At 45.7% G+C, this 17,002-nt stretch overlaps 1 protein-coding gene across 2 annotated transcripts in view; it reads right to left on the reverse strand.

The window, feature by feature from the left end:
• The window catches only part of ST8SIA1 (ST8 alpha-N-acetyl-neuraminide alpha-2,8-sialyltransferase 1), a 171,198-nt gene extending 164,491 nt beyond the window's left edge, over positions 1-6,707 (reverse strand). For both annotated transcript variants that reach the window (XM_060194496.1, XM_007517892.3), the window contains exon 1: positions 6,399-6,707. In XM_060194496.1, the coding sequence (XP_060050479.1) occupies positions 6,399-6,634 (236 nt within the window). In that variant the 5' untranslated portion in view covers positions 6,635-6,707. The remainder of the gene's footprint in view (positions 1-6,398) is intronic.
• Positions 6,708-17,002: the final 10,295 nt, after the last annotated feature.

A 17,002-nucleotide genomic window follows, 5' to 3' on the forward strand; every position in this document is an offset into this window, starting at 1 on the left:
ATGACACAGGGCAGGGTGCTGATATACATATCACCATGGGCAATGACCTGGGTTCAAGCCCAATTCCCACCTGCAGGGAGGATATTTCTCAAGTGAACTGGGCTGCAGGTGTTTCTCTCCCTGTCTGGCTTCCCCTTCTCTCAATTTCTCACTGTTCCTATCAAAAAGAAGAGAAGGGAGTAGAGAAAAGAAAAGAGAAGAGAAAAGGAAAAATGTTGCCTCTGGGAGTTGGGGTTTTGTTGTGCAGGCTCCAAGCTGGAGTAATAACCCTGGTGGCAATAAAACAAAAACAAAACAAACAAACGGAGAGGGAAAGACACAAACCCATCACAGCTGGGCTGATTTCGGGAACTGGAACTCTTAGCACCAGTACTAAAGCAGCTGCAAGGATACAGCTGAACAACAGTATTGGAGAAGTAATCATGGCCAGATTACAAAAGATATATGCAGCAATACCTCATTTACCTAAGATTATCAACAAATAATCACAAGGCTTAGGATCAATTAGCTCTGGACTGGAAACTCAACCCCACAACCCTGTGTCAATAGATTTCTTAGAGCCTCCACCTCCTCATCTGGAAGCACAGACCATTAAAACATCTACTTTACAAACAGCTTCTCAAGAGAGAGGGGCCACATGTGCTTTCACTGCTCTGCACTGATGTCGCATTCAGATAGAGAAAGACTTAAGTGGCTCTGTCTCCCTCTCTCCTTTCACCTCACTCCCTGTCCTCTCTGAATGAAAGATTGGCCCAGAGAGTAGAACTATGCACATGCATGGCCCTGGTTCTGCAAAAAATTCAAATGATAATAATAACAGTAAATAAAGTACTTCCAGGAACAAAAGGCAATGAGTGCTAAGAACTGGATCTGTTATATCTGATGTGGCCAATAAATGTTAGCAATTTATGTCTCTTATTATGACACTAAATATAATACTGATGATTTTTTTTTTAGAATTTGCAAAACCACAGAATAATTTACTTTCTTTAGCCTTGAAACTTATGAAACGACCTTTTCCCTAAACTTTTTTTTTTCTGCCAGGGTTATTGCTGGGGCTCAGTGCCTGCACTACGAATCCACTGCTCCTGGAGGCCATTTTTTTTCCCTTTTGTTGCCTTTGCTGTTATTGTTGTTTTCGCTGTTATTGCTGTCATTCTTGGACAAGACTGAGAGAAACAGAGAAAGGAGGGAAGACAGAGAGGGAGAACGAAAGATAGACACCTGCAGAACTGCTTCACCGCTTGTGAAGCCACCCCCAGTCCTTGTGCTTTGTACCATGTGCGCTTAACCCGCTGCACACCCCTTTTCCCTTAACTTTTAAACTGGATTCCACAAGACCCCAATTAACAAACATTAAGATGGCATTTCACATACACACAGCTAACTATGCCTACCCAAACCTCCCCTGCACTCACATTCTCCCCACCTCCATGCTTTCCTGTGGTCACCAGGACAGCTACGGAAACACTTGAAACTTCTGGTAGCAAAAGATGAAAAAAAAGCAACAGACAGGCTGGGAGATAGTTCACCCAGTAGAAAATGTCTTACTGTGAGTGAGGCCCTGGGTTCAAGTGCTATCACCATAGGGGAACACCCCAGAAAGAACCTGGGTGGTGGAGCAGTGTGGAGATGTCTCTCCTTTCTCTGTGTCTCATCCTCTCAGAAAGAAAAAAAAAGTAACAGAAAGGAAACCACATAAAGCTAGAACAGCTTAGAGAAGTGAAAACTGTGTTCAGAATTCCAGCAGGGAAAAAGAGTCCTGACTGCTTAGAATATGGGTACCCACCCCCCCAACCCCTACTCACCCCCACAACCCCTACCCATCCCACCCACCAAGTAAGCAGACAAGACTTTCAAAGCTTTGGAAGCACTCCTGTCACCACATGGTGTAACTGCTGACACCGCCAGTTCCGTGGGTACCTGATGTGTGTTCTTGTCTCATGAGCCACACTAAGACCCGTCAGAGGTTCCCGCCCAGCTTCCACCCACCTCCCAACCCACATTCTCATCGACGGTGACTTGATACCTCTCCACACAGGAAACACACCAGGCACTTTCACATCTCCCTGCTGTGCAGCTGCTGTTTCCTCTGCCTGGTTGGTGCTCTGTCCTTCTCTCTTACTCGTGCCAAGTTCTCCCATCCTTCACAACTTGGGATGAGGACCACCACCTCTCTGATTTTCCAGTCAAATTAGATGCAAGAAGAGTTACACAGCACCTCTCCTACGTTGCTATGACAGGGCAATGATTTCTTTATCTTGCTGTTGCTGTGCGGATGTTAACTAACTCAAAACTTTTGTGGCTTTATTCCTTTCTTGCTGCCCTCTATGATGAGGTTTGCCAAAGCTCTCTTTCTGATAAGTCTGCATTTATGTTCTGAGCTAGAAGAAGAAAAATCACGAAAAGAAATGGAAGTACAAAGGGCAAGATGTATCTGAAATTCTGGTGATTCGAAACATAGTAAACGCTTTTCTTTTGACCTCAAAACACACATCACAGTTCTTTAAACCATCTTATTCCTTGGAACACTTAAACCATCTTATTCCTTGGGGCCAGGAAGCTAGCTCACCAAGTATGTGATCAAGGCTCAAACACCAGCACCACAAGAAACACTGATGCTATGGTATCTCTCGCTCTATTTCTCTCTGAATAAACCAAACCAAGAGCAGTGAAACAATATCTGTACAAGGACCCGGCTCTGAAATCAATCTATTCCCTTTTTTTTTTTTTGTCAGTAGTTCCCTGGTAAGAGGTAAGCTGTTTCAGAGAAAGGAAGCTATCATCCCATTCACCCTAGCCCCCAGAGATAAGTCACATCTGGTGTAGAGCAGTCACTCACTAAATATGAGATGACTGATTGCAATTATCTATATGTATGTGCATAGACATTTTCAGATATACATGCCACCATCCCATGATTTACCAAATGTCCATACATCCATCCCCACCACACATGGATTCATATGTCTCTGTGCAAGTGTGTGTGTGTGTGTGTGTGTGTGTGTGTGTGTGTGTGTGGTATTTACCAAAACACAACTCAGCTCTGGTTAACGGTGGTGCAGGGACTTCAGAGCCTTCGGCATGAAAGTCTCTCTGCATAACCATTATGGTCTCTAGCCCCTATATATTTGTATTTGTGCAAAAGATATTTCAGACTAGAAAACAAAGATACTTGTTTGCCAAAGCTGCATTTCCTTAACACAGTATAGCTGACAGTATAGACTGTCTAATATCTGAACAAAAATATAATAGTACCCCCCTTATAATTCACACATTTAATATGGGATGATCTCACTCTAAGGCAAAAGTTGAAAAACAAGATCAGAAAAGAAAACACAAGTAGAACCTGAACTGGAATTGGTGTATTGCACCAAAGTAAAAAGACTCTGGGGTGGGTGGATGGGGAGAATACAGATCCAAGAAGGAGGACAGAGGACCTAGTGGGGGTTGTACTGTTATATGGAAAACTGGGACATATTATGCATGTACAAACTATTGTATTTACTGTTGAATGTAAAACATTAAGTCCCCAATAAAGAAATTTAAAAAAGAAATTCACACATTCAAAAAAATGGATTAAGGGTCTGCTGGTGGCACACTCTGTAAAGTGCACCTGTTACCATGCATGAAGACCCAAGTTCAAGCCCCTGTCCCCCAACTGCAGGGGGGAAGCTTCACAAGCAACAAAGTAGTACTGCAGGTAGCTCTCCTCCTCTTTCTCTCTCCTCTTTCCTTATTCCCCCTTCCTTTCCTCTCAATTTCTCTCTGTCTCAAAAACAACAAAAAAGAAAATATGGCTGCCAGGAATGGTGAATTCATCATGCAGGCTCCAAACCACAGCGATAGTTTGGTGGTGATAAATAAATGAATAAGATGGGTTTTATTAAACACTAAAAGCAAAAATGCATATACTGACTTAACATATTGTGAAATGTGTCATGTCCTCTAACATTCTTCATCCCTATTTATTCACTGAGCCCCCTGCCCCCATGAGGTCTAAGGAGGGTTCTGGATATGGACTAAAGACCTTTCTTTGCAAATGTGACAGAAGAAATATTACAGATTCTTATGGGGTCCCTGGAACCCTGGTTTAAGCTGTAGTATCTACAGGTGAAAAAAATAATTTATGTTTATAGTAACAGCACTGATGGGGTAAATATCCTGGACACTTGGCATCACTTTTTTATTTAATTTAAACCTTATGCTAATCCTGGAAGGAAGATGTTACTATCTACTGCCCCCCTTTATAAATAAGAAAACTGAAACCCAAAGAGATGATGTAAGTTGCCAAAGGCACGCTGTTATTTATCTAATGGTGGCATGGTTGGTTGAGCAAGGAGCTCAGGACTCTACCCTGAAGCATAAGCAAGCTCTGTCCAACACACACTGGTACCTCTCACACAATTTCACACACGTGCACTGTAAAGGGCATGTGTGTTGGCAGCGTTTCCAGTGTGGGGAGTTTAATCAGAAATTCTCTACACATAGTGACTAGACCAAGACACAGCCAAGCACACGGAACCATCCTCCCTGCTACAGACAGCAAGGAGCAAACGTGTCTCGGAAACCACCAGCTTGTCTTCCTCAGAATACAAAGCATTTTCCACTTGATTGTGTCCTCCCGAAGAAACCTATTCTCTGATGGGGCTTCATTATTCTACTGTCTACACAAAACACCGGACTCTTTCACTGCAAAACTGCAACAGTGGGAAGTTCTTAACTCCTTCGCTCTGCATTGTTTGAGATGGGAATGTGTTCTATCTTCAGAGAAAAGAGTCAACTGGATGCCAGTATACCTTTGCAGATGCTTCTGAATCTAGCAATCAATACTGTGACAGGAGAAGAAGAAGAAGAGGAGGAGGAGAACGAGGAGGAGGAAAGGAAAAGAAAAAGAAAAGAAAGGAATCATCCCTGTATACTTCTTTAAGGGGGAGTGGAGTGGTTTTTGTTTGTTTGTTTGTTTGTTTTTATTCAAGGATAGCAGAATTCTTGAGAGAAGCGAATCTTCTCTCCCAGTTTAAAGAATTCAGATGATTTCCTCTGCAAGAACTGGCTATTAATCTCGTTGACCTTTTCATAAGCAGGGCCCAGGAGGAGAGGGAAAGTCAATGTTTAAGGATTTTTTTTTTAATTTATAAGTGTATCTAAACATTTATGGGAAATGTTTAATTTGGCATTCAGTGGTCCCAAGCACTACTTGGAAGGAGCAGGAGTGTGCATACAGCAAATGGAAGAACACCTCATCCATACCCCTCCAGCCACAGTCACAGTCACAGGAAGACCTTGGCACTGAAGGTGAAAGGGACACCTGGTGTGTGTGGGGTCCCCCCCAGAAAGCCTGTAAGCAGAGGGGAAGGAGAGGAACTATTCAGCGCACTGGAACTACTCAAGCCCTGCTGCCAAGAACTTATTTTTAGACGCTTAGACTGAAATTACCAGAAAAGAAGGGAAACTACAACCTCCCAGTCATCCTCAGAGTTCTGATTTCCAACTTGGTTTTGGTTTTATTTATTTATCAATGCATGTCTCCCAGCCACCCTCCACCATACATCCACCCACTGGCTGAGCCAAAGAATAAGTAGGCTCTATGTAATGGAGATGCCAGGCCCCACGCTTTAAAAGTGTATGACCTTGGGGAAGGAACTTATTCTTCCCAAGACTCAGCTTAAGGTTGGTAAAGGGGTGTGTGGGGGGAGCTGGAGGGTCTGAGGAAAATCGCATCTGCTCTTAGAAAGTTGAGACTTGGAAAGCTATCAGGGAAGGGGATGGGATATAGAGTTCTGGTGGTGGGAATTTTATGGAGTTGTACTCCTCTTATCCTATGTTTTAGTCAATGTTTCCTTTTTATAAATAAAAAAATTTTAAAAAAAGAAAGTTGAGACTTAAAGGCAAACATCAGAGAGTGGGCTATGGGTCAGTGCCCTGCTCTGAGCTGTGGGCCTGCAGGGTGTCTGTGTTTTCACTGCTCCAGAATTGCCATGGCTCCCTCGTTTGTAATTTATGTCACTAACCACTTAGCTGTCCCCAGGAAGCTTTCCTTCCTTCTCCCCTCATCTACTTCTCAAGAGCTACTAGCATCTGTAGACCCCAAGAGGCACACAAAGGACAAAGTTAGCCTGGCTTCTCCTCCCAGCCGTCAGGGCTGCATTCTGCTCAGGCCAGGGAGAAATGAGCACAGGCTTGTGCTGGGGCAAAGCAGGTATCCTGACACAGGGAAGGGGGAGGCTGCGGCAGATGGTGGGAAAGGGACTGAGTGAAGCCTCCCGCGTTAGAGGTGGCTCTGAAAGGGAACAGGACAAGGAGTGGGTGACAAGGAGCCCCGTCCTCGCCTGAGACACAGCCTCGACCGGTACAAAAAGAAAGGACTTGAGGGGAAGGCCTGGGCACAGCAGTACCTGAAGGCTCTGGCCGCCGTGTGGTTCCTCCTCCACGCCGTGCCCTGTTGCAGCACCGCCTGCACGATCTCCTTCTCGTCGGGCAGCCGGTACACAGGGAAGATGTAGAGCCAGCACAGGACCCCGATGCAGAGGGCACTGGCGCCCACCGGCAGCCGGGTCCGCGGGAACTTCCACGCCAGGACGGCCATGGCCCCTCTGGATGTGTGTCGCCTGGCGCGCCCGCAGGGGTTCATGCTGCCAGGTTGGAGGGGGGGATGGACCCCGAGGCTCAGCAGTGGCCAGGGAGGGGCCCCCACAGCCGGCCCCCCATGCACACACTCCTTCCGCTTTTCCGCTTGTACTTCGCACTCTCGCTTCTTCGGGGGCAAGGGGCGGCCCCAGAGGTCAGCGCTAGGAATTATTTTCAGATGCAACTTTTGCCGAGGTTCTCTGTAGGGCGAAGGCGCTCGGGGGTCGGGTGGGCGGCAGGCGGGGGAGCGCTCAGCCACCTTGGGCTCCCCGAGCGCGCGGGCACCCTCCGGCTCTGCCGCATAACCGGGAGCGCTCAGCTCGCTGCAGGCTCCTGCGCCCTGGGCCGACTCCCCCCGCGCCCCGCACCCCGCACCCCGCACCAAGTCCGCGGAAAATTCCACGCGCCGGCCCGCTAGCCCGCCCCGGGCTCGGCCGCCGGGACCCCGCTCCCCGCCCCTGCCGGGGAGGACGGGAACTCGCTCTCATCGGGGCATCCGGCGGCCGCCGCGGCGCCCTGGTTCCGCAGACAGGCGCCCCAAGACTGGAGGAGATGGAGGTCTCCCTTGCCAGACGCCCTCGCCCCTCCGGCCGGCGCTCCCGCGGAGAGGCAGACAATAAGCTCCGCGCCCCCGCCCGCAGACCCCCGGCTGGCGGAACCCCGGCCCCGCGCAGCTGTCACCCGCAGCCTGCGCGCCGACTGCTGGCCGGGAACACGCAGCGGGCCGCGCCAGGCACGGCTGCTTCCAGCCCCCCTCCCTGCCTCCCTCCTTCCTCCGCGGGTCCCGAGCCGCAGCTCCAGCCGGGCCCCGGGCGCGCGCGCGTGCACACACCGCAGACACGCGCTCGGGCGCGCGCACACCCGCCGCTCCGCACTCGCTCCGCCCCACCGGACCCCGCGCCGTGGCGGCCAGATGTGCCGGCAGCTGGGGCCTGAGCGGCAGGGCCCGGAGCCAGGCAGCGCCCGCGAGGCGTGCAGCTCGCACTCGCTCTGGGGAGGCCGCGCCAGCCCTGCACTCCCCGCCGCTGCTCCGGGGCAGCGCCGCGCTGACCTTGGGGAGGCGCCACCCGCCTGCACCGCGGGGCCGCAGCGCCCGGCTTCCCGCGCACCGCGCTGGCTCGGGGACCGCCTAGCGGCCGCCTCCCACACAAACTCCGGCTTCTCCCTGGCGAGCGCCGAGCGCGCAGGGACAAAGAAGCCCGCAGCCGGCGAACCCCATTCTCCAGCCAGCGCCTTCTGCTTCAGGCCCTGCTCCACCTGCATGTGCTGCAGCCCTGTCGCCAGCACCCTGCAGCATCCCTCCAAGAGAGGGGATGGATGAAGCCCATAGAGAGTTCTGGGCCCTCGGTCAGACTGATGGGGTTTACAATTAACAGTATTTATATACTTTCATCATATTTGGGAGCTACTCTCTGCCCTGATCCAGCTTTCTAGTCCTATCCTCAACTCTGACACCATCTCTCCAGACAATACTTTCAGCCCACCTGCAAGTTAGCTGTCAGACGGAGGCAAAAATTACTAAAGTCATGGGCCCCTTGGAATACACCTAAAATAGACTTCCTAGCTTCTTCCAGCATGAAGACCCCAAATCTCACCTGCTCTATTCTTACTTTTAGGTTCCTGATTATTAAACAATTTGTTCTGCTTTATATCTTAATGCTTTTCAGCCACCAAGTTGCAGATGCTACCGTGAACCTGACTTCCATGGGCAGACCTCACCATTGTGTCCCCATCAGTCTGACCCAGGGCCCAGAACTCTCTATGGGCTTCATCCATCCCCCCTCTGGGAGGGATGCTGCAGGGTGCTGGTGACAGGGCAGAACCTTACCTCCCCAAAGCCCCGTCCCACTAGGGAAAGAGAGAAACAGGCTGGGGGGTGGGGTGGGTATGGATCTACCTGTCAATGCTCATGTCCAGTGGAGAAGTAATTACAAAAGCCAGACCTCCCACCTTCTACACCCCACAGAGATCTCTGGTCCATATTCCCAGAGGGATAAAGAACAAAAAAGCTTCTAATGGGGGAGATGGGATATGGAACTCTGGTAGTGGGAATTGTGTGGAATTGTACCCCTCTTATCCCACAATTTTGTTGATCATTATTAAATCACTAATAAAAAATAAAATAAAAAAGTTGTTTACCCCAAAAAAGACAAAACTACCACCCATGCTCTCATTCTCCCATCACTACTACACAGCAGGCTACTGCCACTACATGCAGGCATGACGTCCCCCCCCCCCCCAGGAACCCAGTCCTGCTGCTGAGGTCAGTTAGGTGGCGAATTATGACACCCTGAAGTTACACTTTAGCACAGTAGGGTCCAGAAGAGTCTGAAATGAGGTCACCCAGAGTCCTGCAAAATTATCATCATCAACCCACACTCCACTGTTCTGAGAAGAAGAGGGGTGGGGTGAGGGCTTTCCCATAGTTTTCTACTTTATTTCTATAATTTAGTTAAAACATAAAAAACCATCACAACTCCTCCTCCTCAAGTCTAAGAGAGACCATGGAGTAATAGGAAGTAGACCAAGCAGCAAAAATAGCACACATCTCAGTTACGACAGGACTGTGTAGGCATTTATTAATTTAATATCACAATAACACACCAGAGTTGTACCTTAAATGACTGTGGTTGCCCTGCACTTTTTCTTTCTGAAAACTAGTATTCTCTTATCCTTATTGACTTTTTTCTTACCTTTCATCTCAAATCAGAGTCTAGTCACAGGCTCATTCCCACCCAGCTAAATCATGAGGGCATCACTTATTTTATGTTTGTGACTCCTGTTGTTACTAAGTGGAACTGTATGTGTATTCCCCTCCTCTGTGTAAATCTGACCAATCACTAAAACCCAGGCCAACTGGTTAGGGACTTCTCAGTGAGTAAGTGTATCTGGACTACAGAAAACACCAGGTTCAAGGGGGCAGGAACTCAGCCAATGCTTGTAGTCCCTACTCCTGTCCCTTTGGCCTTCTGCTCTGAATGCCTACTGCATTTGCTGGCCCTCACTGAGGATCAAACAGTGAGATACCTTTTGCATTGTGCCACTAGCACATTTTCATCTGTAACCTTGTCACAGCAACTGGGCAGAAAGAGTATTTATTTGGCTTCCTAGATCAAATGGCAAGCCTACACTCTGGATCTGAGAAGACTCCATGTGGTATGCCTTCATGTCTCAGGCAAATACAGGAAGGACCATCTATGTTTTTCTTTTTTAATTAATTTTACTTATTTATTATTGGATAGAGATAGAAATTGAGAGGAGAGGGGGAGATAGAGAAGGAGAGAGACAGAGCGAAACCTGCAGCTCTGCTTCACCACTCATGAAGCTTTCCCCCTGCAGGTGGGAACCAGGGGCTTGAACCTGGGTCCTTGTGCATTGTAATGTGTGCACTTGACCAGGTGCACCACCATCTGGCATTTTTCTACATTTTTCTTTGATCTCTTCCCATTACCAACTCAGGGCTAAACAAATATTCTACAGATAACTGCTGCTTTTTTAATCTGAGGGAAATACACTTGATGGTAGCACAGTTCTGATATCAGAGTTGTGGTGGAAGGCAGTATGAGAGACGAAACTATCAAAGAATTATTGAAGCTTTGGGGAAGAGAGAAGCAGCAGCATCTGCCATGGAAGGAGAGACACCTTAAGACAGAGAAGATGGTTAGATGATTAGAGGGAGTCAGGTGGTAGCGCAGGGAGGAAGCTTCACAAGTGGTGAAGGAGTGCTACAGGTGTCTCTCTTTCTCTATCCAAAACAAAGGCCACCAGGAGTTGTCACATAGGCACCAAACCCCCAGCAATGTGCCTGGTGGCATGATATATATATATATATATATGAAAAATAAAAACCAATTAAAAAAGAAAGCAAAAGGCATTGGAGAAACAGAAGTACAACAAAATTCCCCATTTTTTTTGCTTCCAGGGTTATTGCTGGGGCTTGGTGGCCTGCACCACGAATCCACTGCTCCTGGAGGCTATTTTTTCCCTTTTGTTGATAGAAAGAGAAATGGAGAGAGGAGGGAGACAGAGAAGGGGAGAGAAAGATAGACACCTTCAGACCTGCTTCACCACTTGTGAAGCGACCCTCCCTGCAGGTAGGGAGCCAGGAGCTCGAACCGGGATCCTTATGTAGGTCCTTGTGCTTTATGCCATGTACACTTAACCCGCTGCACTACCACCCAACCCCCTATTTTTCTTATTCTTAATTCATCTAAAAGATAATTGCCTGAAGTAATATAGGGTGATTTTCATATATGACCAAGTGAAATGAATGACAGCAATATCATATGTATCAGGAGGGAAGAACTGAAAAATACTTGTTATAAGGAATCTGCACTGCATTGGGAGCAATAATTATAGAATTATTTGAAAGTTAATCTCTCCCTTTCCTCCTCCTCTCCTCTTCCTTTCATTACCCTGCTCCTTCCCCTCTCCTTCTCCTCTTCCTTTTCCTTCTCCTCCTCCTTCTCCTCCTCTCCTCTCTTTTAAAAATATAAATAAAAATATACAAATATTCTGATGCATTTAATCAAAAACCTTCATAATACAAGTAAACAGAGTCAGAGAAACCACTCAGAAGGTAAAGACACAAGCACAAGGAAGAGGTTTGAGTCTCAGCACCACATGTGAATGTGAATGTGATGTTATCAAGTCTCTCCTCTTCTCTTTCCTCTTTGTCTCTCAATCTGAATTTAAAAAAAAAAAAAGTCAACATGGTAGTAGTAAAACCGTGCGTATACAAGGTCCTGGGTATAATAATAAGAGGAAAATATGAGACAATGGTGTAGAGTGAATACTGAGTCAGATGAGCTGTACAGAATGAGAGAGCAACTGCCTCAATCAAGTAGAAGTGCTGATAATCATTGTCTGTAGAGAAGCAAAAGCAGAGCACAGATCACTGTTTGTCTGGTTACTTACTATTTTAAGTCTAGTAGTACTGATAATGCTGCCTTTTAAAAAGTAAATCTTTTAAAATGTTTTTTTCAATTTTATTTATTTATGGATAGAGACAGGAATTGAGAAGGGAGGGAGAGAGGGAGAGACAGACAGGCACCTGCAGCCTTATTCCCCACTAATGAAGCTTTCCCCCTGCAGGTGGGGACCAGGGACTTGAGCCCGGATCCTTGAGCTCTGGAGTGTGTGTGCTTAACCAGGTGCACCACTGCCTGGTCCCATACTGCTAATTAATTTTTTAAATTATTTTTGAGGTGCTATGAAACACCCAACTAGAATATCACTTAGATATTATATTTGTGTGTATGTATTATATGATATATCCTCTGTGAGGAAGTCTGACATACTTCTGGAAATCATGAACTTGTGGATGAAGAGATAGAGAAAGCTGCTTAGTAGAACAAGAACAGAGCCTAGGATCAGACTATAAGCACCCAGCATGCAGGTGCTCAGGTAGAAGAGAATGAGTCCTGCAGGATTGGAAAAAGTCAGACCCGTGAGATAGAATGGAAACCTAAAGAGAATATCAAAGCACCGAAAGAAAGTATGGAAGGGAAGAAGTGAGGGTCAGTGGTGTATAAAGAAAGGCATTTCTCTTCATGTAGTATGAATTTTTTATGTGACCCAAGGAATCTGGTCACATCCCGGCTGGGATTTCATAATTTTGGGATACTAACAAATAAATTTGTAGGAGTGAGAAGTTAACACAGGAGTAACACAATGAATTTAATGTCTGAGGTTCCAGAGGTCTGAGTTTTAATACTTCAATTCACCATATGTCAGAGCTGTGCTGTGCTTTGACCTCTCTCCCTCTCCTCCTTCCCTCTCCCCCTTTCTCACCCTCCTCTCCCCCCATCACTCAAATAAACAAATCTAAAAAAAAAACAACATTACAGAGTATGATACCAGATTATAAAATAGTTTACAGTTTTTGACATAGGAACACCTGAAACTAGTAAGTCATAGTGTAATGTTTCTTCAGTACTTTTTAAAGTTTTTGTGCACAAAAACTTTATTTATTTCAAAACTTTGATTTCAAGAGGAAATGGTCATTTTGGTCCTATAACAGTTCCACAACTTAAAAAAAGATTATTTCGGATCCATTCAAAAGAAGAGAAAAGGGAAGTCAAAAGGTGAAAATGGAGCTAACATTTACCGTGACGCTTCTTTCTTCTTCTAGCGTTTGCCCTTCTTCCGTAGCCAGTCAACAGTGTCAGGTTGAGCCTGATGTAAAGTTTCGAGACCTCCTTTGAATCTAGAGAGGTGGCAGTCATTGACTATGTGGGTCATAGTCTGTCTGTAGCCGAAGGGGCAATTCGGGTCGTCTCTGGCTCCCCAGCGATGGAACATAGCGGCACACTGGCCATGGCCTGTTCAATAGTGATTGAGGAGGGCGCAATCATAACATGCTAGGTCAAAGCCGGGTTGACGCTTGCAGGGGTCTGTGATGAGGTGTTTGTTCTTTACCTCAGCTGACTGCCAACTCTGTTTCCAAGAGTCTGGAACAGAGAAGTTCAGTGTAGGCGTAGGGGACCAGATTGGGTGACGAGACGTCAAGCGTTGGACAGGGTGGGCGAAGATATCCGCTTATATTGGCAGGTCCGGTCGAGCTTAGACGTGGGAAATGAACTTAAATGATGCCGCATCCCAAAGAATATCTGGCGGGGCGATGTTGCTAAGAACTGGCAGCCATGGAACCGGGGTGGAATGGATGGTTCCAGAAATTATCTTCATGGAGGAATATAATTTGGAATCAACCAAGTGGACATGGGGGCTACGGAACCATACTGGGGCACAGTATTCTGCAGTGGAATAGCATAATGCCAGAGATGATGATCATAGTGTGGAAGCGCTCGCGCCCCATGAGGAGCTGGCCAGTCTTGCAATGATGTTATTCCTCGCGCCCACCTTTGCTGCAGTTTTTATGAGATGTCTGTGAAATGACAGGGTGCAATCGAGTGTAACGCCAAGATAGACTGGCTGGGCTTCATGCCGGATTCTCGTATCGCCAAGCTGCACATTAAGCTCACGTGAGGCCTAGGCATGGTGTAGATGGAAAACAGATGATACCGTTTTTTGCAGTGCTAGGGATTAGTCGCCATTTTTTACAGTAATCAGATATCAGAGACATGTCTTTCGTGAGTGTTTCCTCGAGGATGTCAAACTTTGATGCCTAAGTTGCACAGCAGATGTCATCGGCGTAGATAAACTTCCTTGAAGAAGTTTCTGGGAGGTCATTGATGTAAATATTGAATAGCTAGGAGCCAGAACAGAGCCCTGGGGGGGGCCACTTGAGACAAGTCTCCATCTGCTAGACTTGTCACCCAGATGCACCCGGAATCTTCTGTTTTGGAGAAGAAACGATATAGTGTTGGCCACCCATGGAGGCAGGCATCTTGAGATCTTGACTAGGAGACCACGGTGCCAGACCGTGTCATAGGCTAAAATTGGCCTTCAGTGTGTACTGTTAATTCACTAATTATCTCAGCAGCACTATGAGGCACTGCAACCACAGCCCCATTTTTCAAGGAAGTAATCTGAGGTATGTGGAGGTCAAATAATTTACACAATTCTATTCCTTGTCAAGGTCTAGCTAGAAGTACCCTGGTAGACTTCCGGAGGCAGAGCTACAAGCAGCAGCAGATCACTTTCTCTCCTCTCCTCTCCTCTCCTCTCCCAGATCAACTAGGAATACCAAAGGAGACCACCGGGACTGAAACAAGACAGGACTAGAATGACCACAGGAACCCACTAAATCACCCCTGAGTACAAACACGTGTGGCTGGTGACAAAGAGGAGAGAGGAGCTTAAGGAGAGATTAAGTGACTGCTAACAGTCCAGCAGTTTATCAGTTGAGACACCACCTCCAGTCTGCTCCACCAACAAGGGGACAGCTGAAGGGAGGAGAGGAATCCCCAGAGACTCACCAAGTGCAACTCTGAGTCTCCATTGCTACTACCCTCAGAATCTGGAGCAGCCACAGGGAGGGACACCAAGGGACATAGATCTAACCAGGAAACTCAGGAGAAGACCTATACCTCAGTGGCATAGCTGAGGGGCTGTGAAAGTCTCTTTGCATAACCACTGGATTATCTCTGCCACCCCTGCTTTATCTCTTGGTCAGGAGTCAGTGATTAAGCTAAGAAGCCTATTAATAGTTTAAAATCCCTCAGGATCCCATAGCCTACAGGGAAGAAAAAAAAAAAGGCTTTTAAACCACTGAGCTCCAACTAAGGGATTAAAATACTATTGAAACAACTCTTAACTTTCACCCCTGTGAACCCTTTAATTAACGTACTTAGACACAAGTCAATCCAGGCAATAGTGATCAATAATTTGAAAAGTACTGAGAAAGGGAACTCATAACATAATATATAAAATGGTTAAACCAACAAGAAGAAATATTGGAGAATCGAACCAGGACAAGAGTCCAGCTAAAAGTCCCTCAGAGGGTGAAGCACAGAATAACAAGTTCAACATCTAAACATTAACTAAGGAAATAATCACAGGAGTGAGTAAAAATTTTAAAGAATTGTAATCAGAAATACAGGAACAACAAATGAGACTATGGAAGAAAATACTAATTATCTCATGGTTATTAGAGAGCTGAAAGCTGAAATCGCTGAGCTAAGAACACAACTAGTTGAACAGTATCAGAACAGGGCAACAAAGTAGACGAACTCCAGAAAATAGTAGAGGGCAGAGAGAATAGAATCAATGAGGCTGAAGACAGAATTAGCAAGATCGAGGATGAATTAGAGACAACTAAAAAAGAAGTAAGAGATCTCAAAAAAAAATAAGAAATACTGAAAACAACAATAGAGTCCTATGGAATGACTTCAAAAGAAACAATATACGCAGTATTGGCATACCAGAGGAAGAAAGAGAAGGAGAGGAAGAAAGCATTCTCCAGGCCATAGTAGCTGAAAACTTCTCTAGTCTAGACAACATCAAAGACATAAAGATTCAAGAAGCCCAGAGGGTCCAAAGCAGAATTAACCAAGACCTAAAAACAACAAGACATATCATACTTAGAATGGAAAGGAATAAGGATAAAGAAAGGATCCTGAAGGCTGCAAGAGAAAAACAAAGAGTCACCTACAAAGAAAAACCCATAAGATTAGCAGCAGATTTCTCCATACAAACTCTACAGGCCAGAAGAGAATGGCAAGATATCCATCGAGTGCTCAGTGAGAAAGGCTTTCAATCAAGAATACTATATCCTGCTAGACTGTCATTCAGACTAGATGGAGGCATCAAAACCTTCTCAGATAAGCAACAGTTGAAGGAATAAACTATCACCAAGCCTGCCCTGAAAGAAGTTCTGAAAGGTCTCCTATAAACAATCAGACCACCATAAATAGGACATATATCAGAACACTCTAAAAATCTACAAGAATGGCGTTAAAATATCTTCAATCTTTGATATCAATAAATGTCAATGGCCTGAATTCACCTATTAAAAGACACAGAGTAGGAAGATGGATCAGAAAATACAAACCAACAATATGCTGTCTACAGGAAACCCACCTAACTCAACAAGACAAACACAGACTTAAAGTGAAAGGATGGGAAACTATCATACAAGCCAATGGCCCACACATAAAGGGCAGGAACAGCTATTCTCATATCTGACATGATAGACTTTAAAATAGATAAGATTAAAAAAGATAGGAATGGACACTACTTAATGCTCAGAGGATCAATCAAGAGGACTTAACAATTATTAACCCAAATTATGCACCCAAAGAGAAGCCATCTAAATACATCAAACATCTACTGAAAGAGCTACAGTAATATATTAACAGCAACACAGTCATAGTAGGGGACTTCAACACCCCACTCTCTCAACTTGAGAGATCATCCAGGCAGAAAATCAATAAAGACATGAGGGAGCTAAATGAAGAGATAGATAAACTAGAACTATTGGACATTTTCAGAGTCATTCATCCCAAGAAACTGGAGTATACATTTTAGTCAAGTCCACATGGGTCATTCTCAAGGATAGACCATATGTTAGGCCACAAAGATAGCATCAGAAAATTCAAGAGCATTGAAATCATCCCAAGCATCTTCTCAGACCACAGTGGAATTAAACTAACACTTAACAATCAACAAAAGATTAGTAAGAATCCCAAAATGTGGAAGCTCAACAGTACACTTCTTAACTTCTGGGTCAGAGAAGAAACAAAGGAAGAAATCAAAATGTTTCAAGAGTTCAATGAAAATGAAGACACAAGCTATCAAAATATTTAGGACACAGCTAAGGCAGTACTGAGAGGGAAGTTCATAGCCATACAAGCACACATTAGGAAACAAGAAAAAGCACAAATAAACAGCCTGATAGCACATTTTAAAGACCTAGAAGAAGAAGAAGAACAAAGGAACCCTAAAGCAAACAGAAGGACAGAAATCACTA

The sequence above is a fragment of the Erinaceus europaeus genome, chromosome 7 (assembly GCF_950295315.1).
Source record: "Erinaceus europaeus chromosome 7, mEriEur2.1, whole genome shotgun sequence".
In the NCBI taxonomy this organism is placed as follows: domain Eukaryota; kingdom Metazoa; phylum Chordata; class Mammalia; order Eulipotyphla; family Erinaceidae; genus Erinaceus; species Erinaceus europaeus.